This window comes from Peromyscus californicus, unplaced genomic scaffold (genome assembly GCF_007827085.1).
Source record: "Peromyscus californicus insignis strain IS unplaced genomic scaffold, ASM782708v3 Scaffold_6__1_contigs__length_162567912, whole genome shotgun sequence".
NCBI lineage: Eukaryota > Metazoa > Chordata > Mammalia > Rodentia > Cricetidae > Peromyscus > Peromyscus californicus.
In genome coordinates, this window is record NW_026294584.1 from 20777581 (window position 1) to 20795699 (window position 18119).

An 18119-nucleotide genomic window follows, 5' to 3' on the forward strand; every position below is an offset into this window, starting at 1 on the left:
TCCTCCAACTCATTCATTTCTAGTTGATTGTCCATGAAGCCTTTTATCACTGAGGTTTGGGTACTGAATAATTTATGTTATTTGTTAAAGGTAGCTTGCATGTGCTTATTCTGCCACTCGCTTGTATGTCTTTCGTGTGTTTTATTTATTTAAAACTATTACTATTTCTTTATTTTCCATACATCTAAAAAAATAATCTGAGTGTGTCTGTAAAACTACATAATATCCAATACATTAAAAACAAAACCATTTAAATGATGAATGGGAATAAATACAATATCAGGGCTGTTTTAAATGTTTCATCGTTTAATTCCTTTCTTGACTTCTACATTAGAATAAAATTCCTTTTATTCTCATAGTTATTTAAATTAAGAAAAAAATTACCCATGAAAAGCAATTATTCCTATCAATATAAATAAGAGAAAGAATATATCCAACTGAAAGTATTGCAAAATATGATTTAATGCATAACTATGAAACTAAAATACTACTAAAAAGCATTTCATTCTGTCTCAGTTGTGATATGTAAAATCATGTCTCTGCTGCTATAATAAGCCCTCATAAAGCTAGATTTTGTTTAACTTCTTATTATGTAAGATGTAATCTGTAGGGGATTTGGCTGATAGATCTTCTCTGAGAAGTTGGCAAACTTTTATGTACTTACCTGACATCTGATGTAAATTAGACATCTATTGATCAATTATATTTTTGCTTCAAAATAGTCTTTGAAATGTGGTTGCTATGTCAACACTTGTTAAACACAGTAGTGATATATCCTATTATCCCTTACCCTGCATAAAGCTGGTGATTAAACTTTAAAAACAAAATACTTGAGTATCCCCAGTCCATAACCACGTTCTCAGCTACCCCTGAATTCCTTCCAATGAGACAAATTTTCACCCATCTCTCCAACTTACCTTCTGCCTTAGCATGAAGGGTAATCAGGGAGTTAATTGAAGAGTCACGTGAAAATGCCCAGCTCCTTGACTGTTCTGTCATTTTGGTACAACATTTGAAGGGGAAAAAAAAACTTGTTAAGCCCTTTACCCTGTTAAATAAATAAAAGGAAATCACATGTGATGGAAACCAAATGGGATGCTACACTCCTGTACTGAAGTTTCTTTCCTCACATGGCTTCCTTGGCATGTGTGGTATGAATCCCCTGAACTGGCCGGCCTGGGGCCCTCTTGCCTGTTTGGTGTGGTCAGTGGCTGAAGGACATTGGGCTTGATGTGAAGGATGGAGAAAGAAACTGCATTTGTGCTTCCTTAGTTTTGTTTGGTTTCCCCTTTATCACCCTCTCTCAGGTTGTCAGCTCACCTATCTTTGAGCTTTCTCCCACCCTCAGAATGGCAGTTTCCTTCTGTTCCTGTGTCAGCGTCTACCGGGGCTGCCAGAGATAGAGGAAAACCAGTCCCGAATGAAGCAGAGAGTGGCTGGGATGAAACCGTTCATTAAATGTAAAAACAAAGCAGGCTGGCATTTTCCTTTGTTTTGAAAGAGATTTTTAAATTACCAGGCTCAACATTTACCCTTCCTCTCTGTCACTTAGTCTCAGCACAGAGTTGTTTACACGCCATGAACCCATACATTTCTCTCTAAATTAGACACTCAACAGATTTCTCACCCTTCTTGGGCATTTAAAATTATTTAGGCTCATCCATTTCATAACGTTTAAAGTTTTATAGACACCTCATCTTTTAAATAGGTCACATCTATACTAACAAAATAAAGTGAAGAATTAGAATGATCTAGATAGTTCCTACCAGAGAAAGGTAGGCTGAACTATCTGGATAACCATTGTGGTTCTCCATTTTACTTCGTTAGGTGGACATGGCCTCGGAATCCCTAAATTAATCCTGTCTAAATTCATTTCAGACTTTCATTTTCCAAAATACGAAAAATTCACTTGACTTTCTTCCTTTTCTTTCCTTTTTTTTTTTTCCTTATCCCATCTCGATCTCCCCTGGCCATACAACCACTTTAATTTGGGTCCATCTGTTTTGGTTTGTCTGACACTGCTCTTCCTCAGTGCAGCCGCTGCATTTTTTAACATGGGATACCTGTTATTTTCATTATTTAGTCCCAACCCCTATGTCTCCCTCTTCGAAATCAGTGAGCACTCCCAGTGAAGCTGGAAGCCAAGACTCGGGCGATCTGGGGCCATTAACAAGGTAAGAATTGCCCTTTCAAAAGGCCATGGTGGGATATGAATCACACAAGAGAACACTGAAAATGCCATCAGCTCTGCATGCACCTGTTACATCCTTACTCATGCTTAATCCACGCTGAGTTGCAATATTTACTGACAGAGAGGCTCGTCTGAACACTAGAAATAACAGTAATTGCCCTTCCTTGAGTTGGCTCATTGAAGACCATACATCTTCCTTAATAAATGTGAACATCTCCATTAGCTGAGGCCTAAAAGAAACAGGGAAGGAGCCAAGTTCCATCAAACATACACCCAGCTTTTCACTGTCCAACTTTGATTTGGTTTCTAGCCCTACTTTTGATTTCTCAAGCTGGCAATGTTGAGAACTCAGTCCTCAAACTTGCTATTGTTAGGAATTTTAGCAGGTGTTCACAGTTGTTACTTAGGGAGTCGGTTACCAAACTTTGATTACACTCTCTATGTCCAGAGACTTCTGGGACAGGATGTGGGTGTGCTCTGATTTGACCCCTAAAGGGATAGCTGAAGAGTAAGTGGGTGGAGAGAAGAAAGACACCTTGATAGAGTCACAGTCACTCTTCACTCTCTTACGTTGATTGTGTCCTCCGGGATTCCTGCACACAGGCGCCCCCAGGAGGTGATACTAAGGAACGTGGAGTGGAGGCTTGGAGGGACCAGTTAGTGAGCACCCCCTTGTTCAGACACACACAGTTTTCCTGCTAGTTCAAGCTGTTGAGCTCTAGCAGTGGGGACCCAGGTTTTCCGAATCTCCTAGTTGTTCACAAGAAGCTAGAAATCACTTTCATTACAAGCAGACATGAGTATGTGACCTCTAGCTGTGATTCTTAATTTGGGAGAAAATCATAAAATACTTGAATCAAGCTTCAGATAAAGGAAACAGCCAGCCCCCCTCCCCCAAATGCATGTATGACAAATCAGCCTCTGGGTTGTCTCTGTACCTTTCAACCTTTCCCTACTTCAGGACCTTTCTGTTGAGAAAGAGATGCAAAAGTTTGCACTTTTATTTTTCTAAATAATCCATTTTCAGACGCATTTCTTCTGGAAGTACACTATTTTCATAGAGAACTAAGCAATGTGTTGAGGAACCTGTAGCTAAGCGAGCATGGAGGTGCATTCTTAAACCCAAGCATTTGACAGGCTGAGGCAGGAGGGTCATGAGTTCAAGGTCAGCTGGTGCTACTTAGTAAGACTCGATTTCAAACACACACACACACACACACACACACACACACACACACACACACACACACACACACACACACACACACACACACACACTAGAAAATACCCTGAGACTCATCCAGAATTGCCCTGAGCAGTGCGCTTGTATTTTTCTCTCAGAAATGAAGTAGTAAGATCAGGATTTCCTCAGGTGTACCTGCCTGCTGGTGTGCTCAAACATGAGCATCATGTCTTGGCAAGCCTTTGGAAGCAGTGGGCACTGCTTTCAGTTTTAGAAGCATGAAAGTAAAGGCTTTGGTGGGGGCAAAGCTGGTTTATTTTAGCAAATTGTCCTTGTGATTTGGGGCACCACACATCTTCTGTCATCTGTTGCTTTGGAGGCTTCAGAAGGCCTTTGAGGGGTGTTGGTGATAACAACACAGTTGGATAATATTTACCATTTACGTGAGGGCTGGAATAATGTGATCCCATTCCCTGGGGGCTCCACTGGCCTCTCGTTAAGACATTTGACGGTTTCTGTACCAACATGTTGTTGTCATTCTGCTCAGCCTTGTGGGGCGCAGCTGGCATCATGAAATTCTGACTGGCTTCACAGCTGACGAGCCTCTTGGAAAACTTGCTGAAAAGCTGACCTGTGCTCTCAGCACTCTGGGACAGTGGCAGTTCTCCTCACAAGACACCACTGTCCTTTCCTCCACCTCCTTAAGTGCTTGTATTGTTGTTGTTGTTGTTTTTAACCTAGTGAATTGTTTTGAAGGAGGGAAGCAGTTCTTCCCACCCCAGTTACACGCCAGTGAGTTCCACTTCATCATAGCCAAGTTCTGACTAGAGTAGGTAGCTAGGGGCCAGCGAGCAGATCCCTGCTAAAGGCTGCTTTCATTAGAATGCAGGAAAATTGGCAGCGAAGAAAAGAATCATTTCCCGAAAAAATAAGCACGAAGTTTGAATTCTGAGAAGAATAAATTAGGAATAGCTTAGGACGCCTTGCTCTTGTTTTGAACATAAAATTCCAGACAGGTTTATGATTTTGTTTTAATAAAGTATATGAGTGTTATAGTATAAGAGAATATCAAATTTCAGTTTTTAGAATTCCATTTTAAATGTTTTTTTTCATATAGAAGTGACATTTTTTTAAAACAGTTACTATTATCTTCGCAGAACCTCAGCCTGGGAACATGCTGACACCCCTGCTCTCAAAAGTATGCCTATTTGCTTAGACTATGAAATCTTCTAAAAGATTTCAGAATCCAGTTAACACATCTGTTCATACCTCATGGTGCACATAAATTCTTCTATTCCTTTGCCAGGATTTAAAGCTCAAACTAAAAATGTCTTCCAAGAGTCAGAAGAAAATTGGCATACTTCATGTCTCTCATGAAAACACTGCATTGTAAATAGAAAGTTTGCAAAACCCCCTTTTACTCATTTTGAGAGCAGCAAATGCTTTAGCTAAAAATATAAAATATTTCCCAATTATAATGGCATAAATTAAATATATTAAAACTTAAAGAGTTACAATTGTTTGTTTTATAATTTCTGATTTTGATTCTATATACCACTTCTCATTCACAACTTCTATTTGTGATGTTTGCTCCTTCTCTTGATTGATTTAATATAATCAATTAACTATTTCTAAGTTAATCATAGTGGACAAAGGACATGCTCTTAGATTTAAAAACTTAATTATATTGATAAAGTATTTGAAAGGGTAATTTTATTTATAAACATGGATATTTTTATAAAAGCCTTAATATACACAGCTAGAATACCACACAGTGCATAGAGAATCCTAATATAATTGATTATTATTGGTTAAAAATGCAAGAGTAGTCTAATGTATGAAAAGATCAAAGAGGGAAGTGGAGTTATTACAGCACATAATTAGAGGATGCATGAAGACTCCAGACCCCTATTGTTGGGTTTCAAGACTAAGCAATTTTCTCTCTATGACAAGAATATTAATCTGAACCCATTAGAAAATGTCCTCTATGCACTACAATTGAAGAAAGTATACTTTATAGACCTTGAAGAAAAATGACTTTTGTTTATTTGAGTTTGTATCTTCCTTGTGAAATAATAAGTTCCTTGAAAATGGGAACTAAATTTGAAATTGAATCCATGTAGTAGGCATTTGGGGAATGTTCTTGAATTTGTGAATTAATCATTACCCCATTTTTTGTATTGAGTGCATCATTGAGGCATCATAAGCATTAGTCATTTTCTCAAGTTCACACAGAACATAACTGAATCTCTTGTTTTGACCTCTGCTGATTTACTTGAGTTTTCATAAGCTATACCTATGCTTTGCATCATCTCAAATAATTAATATAAATGCCTCAGAAGATTATGCTGAAAATGGAATATTGATATTGGTAAAACACTTAGAAGAAGCAGGACATTGTAATTGTGAGTTAGCTCTTATTATTATTGTAGTCATATGCTTTTTCACATTTTGATTTATATATTTATCAGATGGAAAGAGATCTTATAAAATTTTTCTCATAGAGCATGTAGATACCATTATCAAATTTGATAATCATGATTATATACTTATATCTTCAGCCAAGTAATTGTGTAAAATTTTTGAACATCAAGACATGGCTAGATTAAAGTCTACATCATTAGAGTTACTTGCTCATGTACCATCAGATTATGAAGCAGAAAGGAATCTATGTACATGACAATATTCAGACCATATCAATTATTTTTATTTATATGGTTGGCTCATAAAAATTTCATACTTACTCTCTCTTCCTGTTTTGCTGTGGGATGTTTAAGTTTTCAAAAACACAGCCACACCAACAGCTGTACTTCCCTGAAAAATATGGAATGTGCATTGACCTCACAAAGTTCACCTGGATTTCAAGGTTGAACCATATAAGAACTTTCCAAAATGACTTCACATATAAAAACCTCACATGGTAATTGAATATTATACAATCTTCTGTTGTAATAATGGCATTCCCTAGCACATCAACAAAATAATCAACAAGTCAGAAAAGGAGGTCTCTGATGTTTGATCTTAATAAATGGCATAAAGAATTATAATAATATCAATTGCTACCCTGTGTTTTAGCAAACATGTTTGTTTGTTTACTGTAGTCTTGTTATCATCATCAAGATCTAGTTTCCAATAAATAGGGCCATTTCATCCCACTCAACGTTGTATTCGAACTTTAAACACCCATGTATCTATTTCTGGAGTGTGTGTTGTATGTGTGTGTTCTTGTCGGTGGTTGCACTTGTGCATGCATATGTGTGAATGTGTGTGTGGGGTCAGAGGTTAGTGTACGCTGTCCTCTTTAATTGCTCTCTACCTTAGTGCTTGATACAAGGTCTCTTACTGAACCTGAGCTCATCAGTCCTGTCGGCTGGCTGGCCAGTGAAATGCAGTGATCCCCCTGTCTGTCTGCCCATACACTGGGTGGCAGATGTATGCCCCACACCTGGTTTTCATTGCTTACTGGGGATCTGAACTCTTATCCTCAAGTTTATGTGTCAGGACCTTTTCTGACTGAGCCATCTCCCTAGCTATCTAGTATTTTATTCTTAATAATCACTATTGAAATGTTGCTTGTGCATTTAATATAACTATAAGACATAAACAAGTCAAAGTAAGTGCATAAAAACATCACTGTCCTACTACGAAAGATGAGCACCCTACTGTATATTCTTTCATATCATATTTATTACATCTTATATACATCAATGTTAATTAGTTCATATATTTTTCTAGTCAAGTATCTTTATTTTTCTATTTCAATTTAACTTTAATATCAATATCATCTTCCAAGTTCCCTAATTACCTCCACAATAATCCCATAGTACTTGGAATTGATACCTGTCCTCCCATGTATCAACATTTGCTATTTAGGAAGGTGAGTGATCCCAAATGCAACATAAGGAGTGAGTGCTGAAGCATTTAGCAGAGGACAGAGTTCCCAAGGGAAGCATGAGAGTGTGCCTGACTTTCAGATCCCTATGTATTTCATGAGTCCAGGACAGATTTCTGCTCTAGAATGTTAGTCTTCCATAGAGATAATAATTAGATTTTTGTTGATATAATACTTGCATAAAATCTGCATGTGTGGTATAGTCTGCACTTCTCTGGTTGACCACTCAGGGAACGCTCATCTGAGGAAATTAAAGGGGGTTGGAATAGTTGATTGTGGGCAACTTGCGCTAACTGCAGGTGGACACCACTTGGTTCTCTGAATGGCCTCAGCAAAAGAATAGGTATAGAGGTTTAACACCCAGCAGAGTATCTTCAGGACTTTTACTCATACCCACAGTCAGATTCTCCAGGACTCGGAAGCTACATAAGACTTAGAGACTTTTGACCCACTTTGTTGTCATCTCCCATGGCAATCTGGTAAGTTAGAAACTAGCGGGAAGGTATTAAGGAGTTAATAAGGGTGAAAGAGTAACCAAATAGCTAAAAACTATAGAGAAATTGAATAATATTGAATTGTGTTTATTCAAACAATTGTATGTTATCAGTATGTGAGGAGAATTTTACAGGATGCCATCAGTTCACTGGATTTCAGAGAAACTGATGACGCTGGTTTAAAGCTGACTGAAATTCAGTTTCTTCTGGCTTGAGAGATGGCTCCCTTGAGTCCGTTCCTAGCACCCAAGAAAGACAGTCAGCTGACAACTACCTGTAACTCTGGTTCCAGGGGATCTAATGCCCTCTTCTGGCCTCTAAGACCACCTGCACTCACATGCACATACCCACACATAGATGTGCATACATATAATTAAAAACAATGAAACATAAATTTTTTAAAGGTCACTCTCTTTGGCAACTAAGATTACCACATAGGACTTTTTTTTCCCCTCCTTATGTAGCACATTATTTGATCAGTTAAAATTTTGACCTCTTATGGCTCTATCTTCAGGCAGAATGTACTATGCCTCTCATATGGCACTACTCACAAATCAAGCATCTGTTTTGGCAATGGATGCTGTGCCTCCTTCCAGAGAAATCACTTGCTTGGCAATAGGCTTCTGTGTAAGACTGGAGTGAACATGTCCTTGTGGCATGATGGAAATTCTTCATTTCATTTTGAGTCCAGCTCAGATGGACATCCCAGTGGCTTCATGTGGCCTCGGTGGAGCTCCAGTGTTAGAGAGAGGATTCTTACACAGGAAATTATGAAAGGAGGCTTTCAAAAAAGAATCTGATGTGAGTATATATTGCTATGTGCCAATTTTGTTTCTAACATAAGAAAATCCTTATCCACATCATTGCCAGTCCCAAATATGGAATAATTGGGACTTGGAAGTAAAACATTAACTCGTTATCTAAATACCATCCTTTACTTGACATCATTTTAATGAATGTGACAGATTGAGTGATATGATGGATTTTAAAAATGCCCTTAAGTATTTAGTGTTTTGCTTCTGAAATGGCATTTTTAAAAAATTAGGTATCTGGGTAAGACATTGACTAGAGATTTATGCCAGGCACTATGTTCATATTAGCCCAAACTCTTTCCATGTCTTATTAGGAGATAATGAAGATATGTGGCCCCAGAGTTCAGGACATTTGTGGTATATGGGATGACTCTGTGTCATGCCCTTGACCTGTTTCTCCATCTTGGAGAGAACAGAAGTCCATGGACACCTGGGTCCTAGTTGCAGGGACTCACGAAAGTTGCCTTGGGCTGAGAAAATATAGCAATCTAGTCAGGACTCTAACTATAGGTTCTCCTTCCTCAGTGTGCAAGTGAGTCTGAAATCTCCTCTGAGAGCACATATGGCATCAAGACATACAGGATTGAGTTCTCTAACATATAGGGACTCACGCACAAACAACCACAACCACACAAAAAGACAGGAAAGCACAGGAAGGGGGTCCGCAAGGGTGGGGAGGGGAACAAGAGTGGATAATGGGGGTAAATATGATCAAGATGCATTATGTACATGAAAATGTCACAATTAAAACAATATGTACTAATAAAGACAAAACTCTGAATTACTCCTAAAAGTGCTTTGGTGGATATTTAAAAAGTGAGGCAGACACACTGATTCAGTTCTCTCTCTCTCTCTCTCTCTCTCTCTCTCTCTCTCTCTCTCTCTCTCTCTCTCTCTCTCATATATATATATTACATTCTGACTGTAGTTTCCCTCCCTCCTCTCCTCCCAGTCCCTCCTCTCCACCCCCCAATCCACTCCTCCTCCATTTCCCTTCAGAAAAGGGCAGGCTTTGTAGGGCTATCAGCCAAACATGGCATATCAAGTTGCAGTACAGTCTTTTATTTTTTTAATGAAGAAAATAAAAAGTATTCATTTAGAACAAGTTTACCACATACTTCACATCCATCTGCAGTAAATGCAGGTAAAGCATTCTTGGTTCATTTTCTTCATCACTTCTGTCAATAAATACTTGAGACTTTATGGTCCATAAGACACTATGCCACATCTTCAGGAAACACAAAGTTGGTTCTTTCTTAGAGAGAGCCTCCCTCTAGTATATTTAATGAAGCCACCTAAGCAGATGTTGTTGTAATTTATAGCTTTAAATATGTGTACTTACAGAGATGAACAATAACGCAGTAAACCATTATTCCAAAAACACCTGCAACAGGTTTTTAATACTGTGATGAGGACCGGTGATTTTAACTCATTATTACTGTCCATAGTGATACATATTGGATACTTGGAAAATGTTTATTGGGGTGTGTGTGTGTGTGTGTGTGTGTGTGTGTGTGTGTGTGTGTGTGTGTGTGTGTTACATAAATCTGGATGAGACTGGTGTAAAGATGAAGACATAATTAAAGACAAGGCAGCTATGGTCCAGAAAGGGACAAGCATCCTGGACAAACTGATTTAAGGTGCATGCCACTCCAGAGGAAGTCTTGGCTGTTGTTATAGGAACTAAAGAACAAGGTGAGGATTGTCTTTCAGAAATAAGAGAGAAGTCCAGTTTTTGGGCTCAGAGCAAAAGTCTTTGGTCCTGCTGTAAAAGTGTAATAATAAGATAGCTATTACTAAGATCAAGTGGATTGTAGAGTGACCAAGAGAATAATTTAGTTAGCAGCCAAGGTACTTCTCTGACACTCATCTCATAGATATACAAATTGTTTCTGAATGGTATTATTATTGTAGGCAAAGGTAATTTGAGCTGAGCCTTCTGGAATGCACATGTTTTGGAAAAGTTGGATAAGGAGAGGAACATCAGAAATATAGGATGTAGAATGTGAATGAAACAGAAGACAAGTATCAGACTCTGGGAGACTAGTTTTGATCACTAGTTCCCACACCTGTCCCTTATCACTCAATTCACTTAGCTTGTTAAATTCTTACTTAGGGTAGAGGTCTGAGATGAGCCCTGGGCTGCAGCATTTTTCTGTTTTCAAGGTCTGACCACTAATTTGTGGACCCAGTGATCAGATAGAGAAACTCTGCAAGTCTAAGTTAGGGTTGTGAATAAGGAATGGAAAGACAGATGAGGTAAGGAAGGGTAGGTTTGTCCACAGACACATCTAACACAGATTTGGAAAGGTGAGATACAGAGTTCAACGGTGATGAGGATGTGGGGGTCATGCAATCACAATGACCTAAGGTAAGGCACAGAAGTGAGAAGAGGTGGTATAATCCTGACTGGGCACTACTATAGAATGAAAAGAGATCGAGAATGAGGGGCAGAACTTGAACATTGGACTTGATGACACAGAAATTGTCATCGTAATCACTGCCATTATTTATCATCACCACCATCATCTTCTTCTTTCTATGATCCTATTTTTTTTCTGATGCTGTATTACTTACAGACTGAGTTTCTTGAAATAAAACCTGTCCAGGGGTGATTCAATTATGGCTCTTGCTTCCCATTATCATATTGCTTTAAAAACTATACTGATTTAGATGTCAACAGCAGTATGGCAATGGTTCAGCTGTGTTGGGTGTTAACATCACAAATGACAGTTCTTAGCTATTGTTTTCCAAATACTTATTGGACATTTTCTTGTTAGCCAAAACTCAGAAAGGATAAGAACAAAGATGTTCTTAATAACTTAATAAGTGATTGTTTTACATGACATGGGAGGCTTCTGTGCCTAGTATTTTAAACAAAGCTGATAAAAGTGACCTTATATGATATGTCTATAGCTGCTAACCTGGGAACAGAGGATCACAGTGTCTTTTAGTACAGAGTAGGAAAGGGGTTGTTGGATTACTCAGTATCTGAGCAAACTGAAGGTCCCTTGTGAGGGTTCCTTATAGATAGTTGGAGAGTTAATCCAAGAAGGCATCTACAAGTAACCAGAACAGACTAGAAGTTATTGTTCTAGAAGTTATTGTTCTCATGATAAATAGGTCAGTTGGCAGCTAAAGTCTACAGGGCCTCATAGAGTCACTCAGCCAACATGGCCAATGAAATAGGCACTGGTGACGAGTGTATGTTCAAATCCTACTCCGTCCTTCAGGGGCCAAGTCAGATGGCATCTCTTATCTCCATGGAGAGAGAGTGTCTCCTGCTTTTGCTCCGAAAGGACAGAGGAGGCCCATCCCATAGCCTGACCAGCCATACAGAAAAATCACTTAGTGAGGGGACTTACCTATGTTATTATCTTTAATCCCTTTTATGGCATTTATTTAGTTGTCATCTAGTATTAACTGAGATTCTTAGCTATGCCAAGACGGGAATTGTTTTTTACATGAGAAAAGGTATGATAATATTTTATAGTACTACTTTCATTTCTATAAATAAATTCCCTGAAATATTTTAAATCCTCCAAGAAGCTGTAGGCTGAACGACTATTTTACTTTCAATAATAGAGTAACTTGATAATGTTACAAAGTGATATTTATGTTAATTGGCACAATAAAAATATTCCCAAAAGAGGATAACAAGCCAAAATGTTGTCTATTAATGTTTTTATATTAAAGGGCTTTAGGTCCACTACTTCTTGTGTTGGATATAGGAGAAGGTTTGCCTGATGGTACAAAAGCCACACCCAGAGCCCCAAATTCTCACCTTGAAGTCTAGATGTGGCTTCCCTATGATGCGGCCACCTGCCTTGTAGCTTCTCTGTAAGTCTGCACAGAGATAATTTGGTGAACATTTAATTCAAGGTCATATGCCATCCTTGAATACACAAACCAGTGTTTGCCTATTAAGGAACCGACTTTGAGTTCCTTTTTACTTAAAAACAAACAAACAAAACAAAGTGCAGTCTGGGTAAATCTGACCTCTGCACAGACCATAACGGAAAACATGAAAAGACAATAAAAGCAGCACATGGGACAGTGCCCTTGGCATTACATCTCCCCCTGTAGCTTTCTGCTGGTGATGCCTGGGATTTCTTTTGCTGAATAAAGTGTTTGATGGAGCAAGACATGGCCGCCACACATTTATTTGCATATAACACCTCTGTTGCTCTGGTTAGAAAGGATACACCATGGCTGGACAGGCAGCTAAGCAGTTACAAGCATGTGCTGCCTGTGTAGAGGATCAGCGTTTGATTCCCAGCGCCCATGTTGCCCAGCTCACAACCACCTGTAACTTCAGCTCCGGGGGATCCAACATCCACTTCTGGTCTCCACGAGTGTCTGTATTCATATGCATACATACTCACACAGGCATACACATCTGCACATAGTTAAAAGCATAATAAGTATTTTAAAATGCAAACACCAGACAGTCTTTACTTCTTAAGTAGATGATTCTGATAGAAATCCAAAGACTAGTAGTACTCTTGCTGGAGTACAGTGGGTTCAATAGGTAACAGAAGAGCTAGACCACTTATAATTGCATTCTTCATATGCAGAGAGGAGTGTAAAATTCCAAGAAAGGTCGTTGCATCCGAACAAAATCTGAAGGCACATTGGCTATCACCTGAGACCACCCCGACATGGAAATGTATCCCATCCCGTAAGAGCTAGAGGTTGCACTTCTGTCTGTAACAGAGGCGGTGCCCTTATGTAGATCTCTGTAAGTGTTTGCAATGGCTTACATCCCTGCTACTGTCTGAACCAAAGGGAAACCGGCATCTAGAACAGGAAGATCCACTTTCCTTGAGCGGAGGGAGAGTGGGTCCAGAGCAGTGATCCACACCTCTCGCTGCCTGTGAGAAGCATTAGGAGGGATTTCAGTAATTTTGATGTCTGGATCCTGCCCCAGACATTCTGGTTCTTTGGGCTAACACAAACTGTACTTCAGCTGCTGGTAGAACTGAGCAGAAATGATGCTTTTTGTTTGCTGACACCTGAAAGGTTTCTGTCTACCCAGGCTTTCCCTGAAGACTGTCCCACAGTCAGCCTTGAACTTCCCACCGGGGAACTTGTTACTCATACAAACCCTCAGACTGCACCCCAGGGCTACAACAGCAGAATTTCTGAGTTGGAGTCTGCATCTGATGTTTCACTGAGCCCTCACAGTAGTCTGGGATCAAGGTTAAGACCTGATGCCCAGTGTGATCTATAGACCTGCAGCATGCAGATCTCCTGAAACTTGTCCAAAATGTAAAATCCTAAGCCACTGCAGCTCCATTAGACCAGAATTGGCATGTAAACAAAAATTTTGGGCATCTGCATGAATCTTAAAGCTTTAGGATTGCTTCTCTAAGAAACAGTGGCCAGTTCATGATTGCACTGGACTTGGACAATTGTCTTTCAGACCATTCAGGTAAGAAGACAAACATACAGCCAGAGCTAAACAGGAGAGCTCTGCATGTTCCTCCTTCTGCCTTTGCAGGCAGAGCTGATGGAACTCTTAGGCAAGTAGGGCAGGGACTAAAAAAAAATTACTGGTAGTAATAGGCATAGCTACTGTTTAATCAAATTGTTGTTTGTGTTTTGTAGGTAGACTTGCATTTAATCCATGCAGACAATCAGAAAAAGACTCATTCAGTCACTCATTTGGCATATATTCCATTTTATTAGCATCTGTGACGGGTGCAGTTCCAGGTACATCCCTGACATCTTAGAGATGTGGTTGCACCTGCCATGCAGAGGCTAGAGTCCAGAATCAAACGATGTCAGTAACGAATAAAGGGATATATAATGAAATCTCCGTTAAGTATGAGTACTGTGAAGAAGAGGGAGCAGAATAAAAGAAAGAAATGAGAATGGTAAGGAAGTGCCACTTAAGATCTGGGAGAGAAATGGAAGATTTCTGAGGAAGGAACATAGGAGCCAAACTTTGAAAGATGCACGTTCCTGAGCCGTGCAGATATCCGGTAGAAGAGGTGGATACAATTTATCCTAAAGTAGGAGAGGAGAAGAGAGGTCATATGTAAGTTCAGAAGTACTGCAAGCATGGCACTCATAGCATTATAAGCCAGGGCAAGTCTTTACAACAAGGAAACCAAGCAGGACTTCTCAAACCTTAAGATGCTCATGGTGACCTGAGAACCTTGTGAAGCTGTAGTGTGGAGCCAGTAAGTCCGGGGTGAGACCTGAGTGCCTGTCTTTTCAATGATCTCTCAAGAGATGCCAAGGTCATTGCTTTTTAGTCTATATTTTTAGTAAGCAAAGGGGTAAGGGGGCTGAGAGCTTAAACAGCTTTCCCAGTGTTACCCAGCTGGTAAGTCAAACCAGATTTGAAGGGCACATGCCCAACAGCAAGGACACAGGATCCATCAGTTGTCTCTCAGAAAAACTTCATGCCTGATTTCACTGGGACAGTCTTTGTTGAAAAGTGTAAAGAGACTACCTGAGGAAGGTCTCTGTGTATACTCTGATTATTATGAAATAGTTGTCTCGTCTTGTTTAAAAAAAAAAAAGGGAAAGTTGATGTCCACACAATTACTGACATTCTGTGCTATGTGTTATGAAACATATAGAAGATGTAAGAAGTCCCTGGCAACTTCAAGGCAAATGATAACATTGAAGACTATTTTGGGTACAATCTGTATAGATAAAATGACTCATCGGTCTCAAATGTAATAGCATTATATTTGTAGTAACTGACCCGAGGAAGCCAACTGTTCCCCAGACCCTGCAGTCATGCTCCATTTAGTCTGACTTCCCCAGATGCCACTGTCCTTGTCCATCTGTACTTAATTCTCTTTGTTCCATGGAAGAGCTTAGAGCTCCAAGAAGTGTTTGGGCTCTGACATGTTGGGGAGACATGCAGCAGCTCACATACTCAAGTCAATGAATCTGTAGTACAATTGTGTGTGTGTGTGTGTGTGTGTGTGTGTGTGTGTGTGTGTGTGTGTGTGTGTGTGGTGTGCTGGAGGAACTGGCTCTAGGCTTTCTTCCATGGACACAGCCACATCTTTTCATATCAAGCAGCTACTCAAATGAAAGGCAGGCTCCTCACTTTCTTGTCGTAATCCCTGGGGGGTGGAGGGGATGTTCTGTGTGTGTGTGTATCGTACATGCCATGGCCTTGAAGAACGACACGGTTTGCTTGGTTCTGCTGCCCTCCTCCTTTGTTAATTCTCTGTGTTCTTTTTCCTTTGTGCTGCACGATTAGGACCCTGCAGTGGGACACAGACCCCTCAGTGCTCCAGCTGCAGTCAGACTCAGAACTTGGGTATATGTCTGCTCTTTTGTTACTCCTTCTATGATTTCTTTGCTATAGTTGTGTTAAAATGCTGGAGCTGTTATTGCTCTTGGTTTCTTCCCCTTTTGTTGAAACTTCCAGTTTAATAAGTTTCTTTTCTTCCATTTGTTTTCTTTATATAGCTTGGGAGAAAGTCTCTCTTTGTGGACAATGTCACAAAAAGATGGCTTTTTCCCTCTCCTTATTAATTCCTATTAGTGCAAAGTGGCACTGATCCCTAAGAAATTACAAACAGAAGCCCATGCCTCCACTTAAAAGTGGAGCATATAAAGTCTGGGATTGGAGATACATGTGGCTTTATCCTAACACTCTCCCTTCTTACTAACAACTAATCTTGTCTGGGATCGATATTAAAATATTGTGTCTTGTTTGTGTTATTTACTTTTCATTTGTTAAAGAATTCAAAATAAACTCTTAATTTCAGTTCATTTTGAATAACTGCATTTCTGTGAAAGAAGTCAATTTGCCCAATATTTCAAATACTTCATGTTGGGTAACGTCTCCTAAAGATAATGTTTTCAGATGGATGTCTTTCAGAGTTGAAGAGTCACCCATAAAGAGTAAAATACGTAGGTTTAGGGGTTTTTTAGTCTTAGAAGATTGGGGTGAGCTACAGTCACACATGAGATACTTTCCATGTATGCTCTCACAGCTCACTATCAAGCTCAGAACTGAGTATGTACTTTTTCCAGCTTCAAATACAGTTAAAGTAACTTGCTATCAGCCATAGCAGGACTGTCTACACAGAAACTAAGGAAGACTATCATGACTGACATGGCTTCCCCTCCCTTCAAACTGACATGATGGTATTGACCAATGTAAGACAAGATACCTCCAAAAATAGATACCTCAAGGTTTTATAGCAGCATTTTTTAAATAAACCAATGTATCTGCAAATGGGCATTAGCTCATTTATTATCTACACTGAATTGTTTACATTGCTGGGCGTCTGTCTCTGGGTTTCCATCTATTTCAACACCTACTGTGCAAGTCAGGCTAAATGGCATCTGTGTGGTTCTTTGTGTATGCAGAAGTTCTTAACTGACTCACAGTGATGTTAAGCCAAGGAATCTTAACTACCTAGTACACTGGTTATAAGTCAGTTCAGAAGAAGATAGCTGTAAATTTCTTTTTAAGAAACTTTTAAATTAATAAGTTTGGGGTTGTTTTGTTAGACCATCCATTATCTATGTCAAATTATATTTTTTTTAAAATAATCAAGAAATGTGATTATGTAAAACAGAGAAGCAATAAGTACATAGTTATAGTCTGCACTGTTTCAATATGGTATAGTGTTTTTAAACATAACTAACAAACAGAAGGAAGCTGTGTGACTTCAAATTGACAGATTATAGGTGTATTGCAGTATTGCTAAGTTGCATGTGCTGCTGTGGAGCAGTTAGGGATTTTCTTACCTGTATCTGCTTTCCAGGGGAGAAAACTCAGCATGCTAATTAAAGCATACTGGTGTAGATGAAATTCAAAACAGTCTTAGTAGGCCGGGCAGTGGTAGAGCAAGCCTTTAATCCCAGCACTCAGGAGGCAGAGGCAGGCGGATCTCTGTGAGTTTGAGGCTAGCCTAGTCTACAAAGCAAAAAGCAGGTTCCAGGAAAGGCGCAAAGCTACACAGAGAAACCCTGTCTCAAAAAAAAAAGTCTTAGTAAATAAGAAACACAGAGCCAAACACAGAGGTAATAGCCAAAGAGATCAGAGAGCCATGACTACCTTATCTTACCACCTCGCTGCCATCACTTCCCCAGAGAGAGATTCTTCCTGTGTGACTTGTGTTTTTATTGCTTTCTTGTTCTGCCTTCTCATTGGCTTTAAGCCCAGCCACATGACTTCCTTGTCACTGCCTGTCTATACAGACCTCCAGGTCTCTATGGTTGGTACTGGGATTAAAGGCTCGTGTCACCACACTTGGCTGTGTCCTTGATCACACAAAGACTCTGCCTTCCACATGATCTGATTAAGGGCATGTGCTACCACTGCTGGACTTCCGCTTATGGCTCGTTATGTGACCTTGCTATGTGACATCTGATCTCCAGGCAAACTTTATTTATTAACATACAAATAAAATCACATTTCAGCACAATTAAAATATCACCACATTTCCCTATTTTATTCTAATAAAAAGAAAAAAGCTATAACTAATATAAGAAAAACTGTATACAATAAGTATAATAACTATATACAATATATACAAGCAATAAATTTCTCAACAAT

General features: G+C 39.3%; 1 protein-coding gene across 7 annotated transcripts in view; it reads left to right on the plus strand.

Annotated features, from left to right (window-relative positions):
* Dync1i1 (dynein cytoplasmic 1 intermediate chain 1) overlaps nucleotides 1-18119 on the plus strand; it is a 303029-nt gene that overhangs the window by 44653 nt on the left and 240257 nt on the right. For 2 of the 7 annotated variants that reach the window (XM_052722314.1, XM_052722313.1), the window contains exons 4-5: nucleotides 2033-2174; nucleotides 15804-15863. In XM_052722314.1, coding sequence (XP_052578274.1) covers nucleotides 2033-2174; nucleotides 15804-15863 — 202 coding nt within the window. The remainder of the gene's footprint in view (nucleotides 1-2032; nucleotides 2175-15803; nucleotides 15864-18119) is intronic. The other 5 variants (XM_052722317.1, XM_052722315.1, XM_052722316.1 and 2 more) reach the window with 5 other exon arrangements.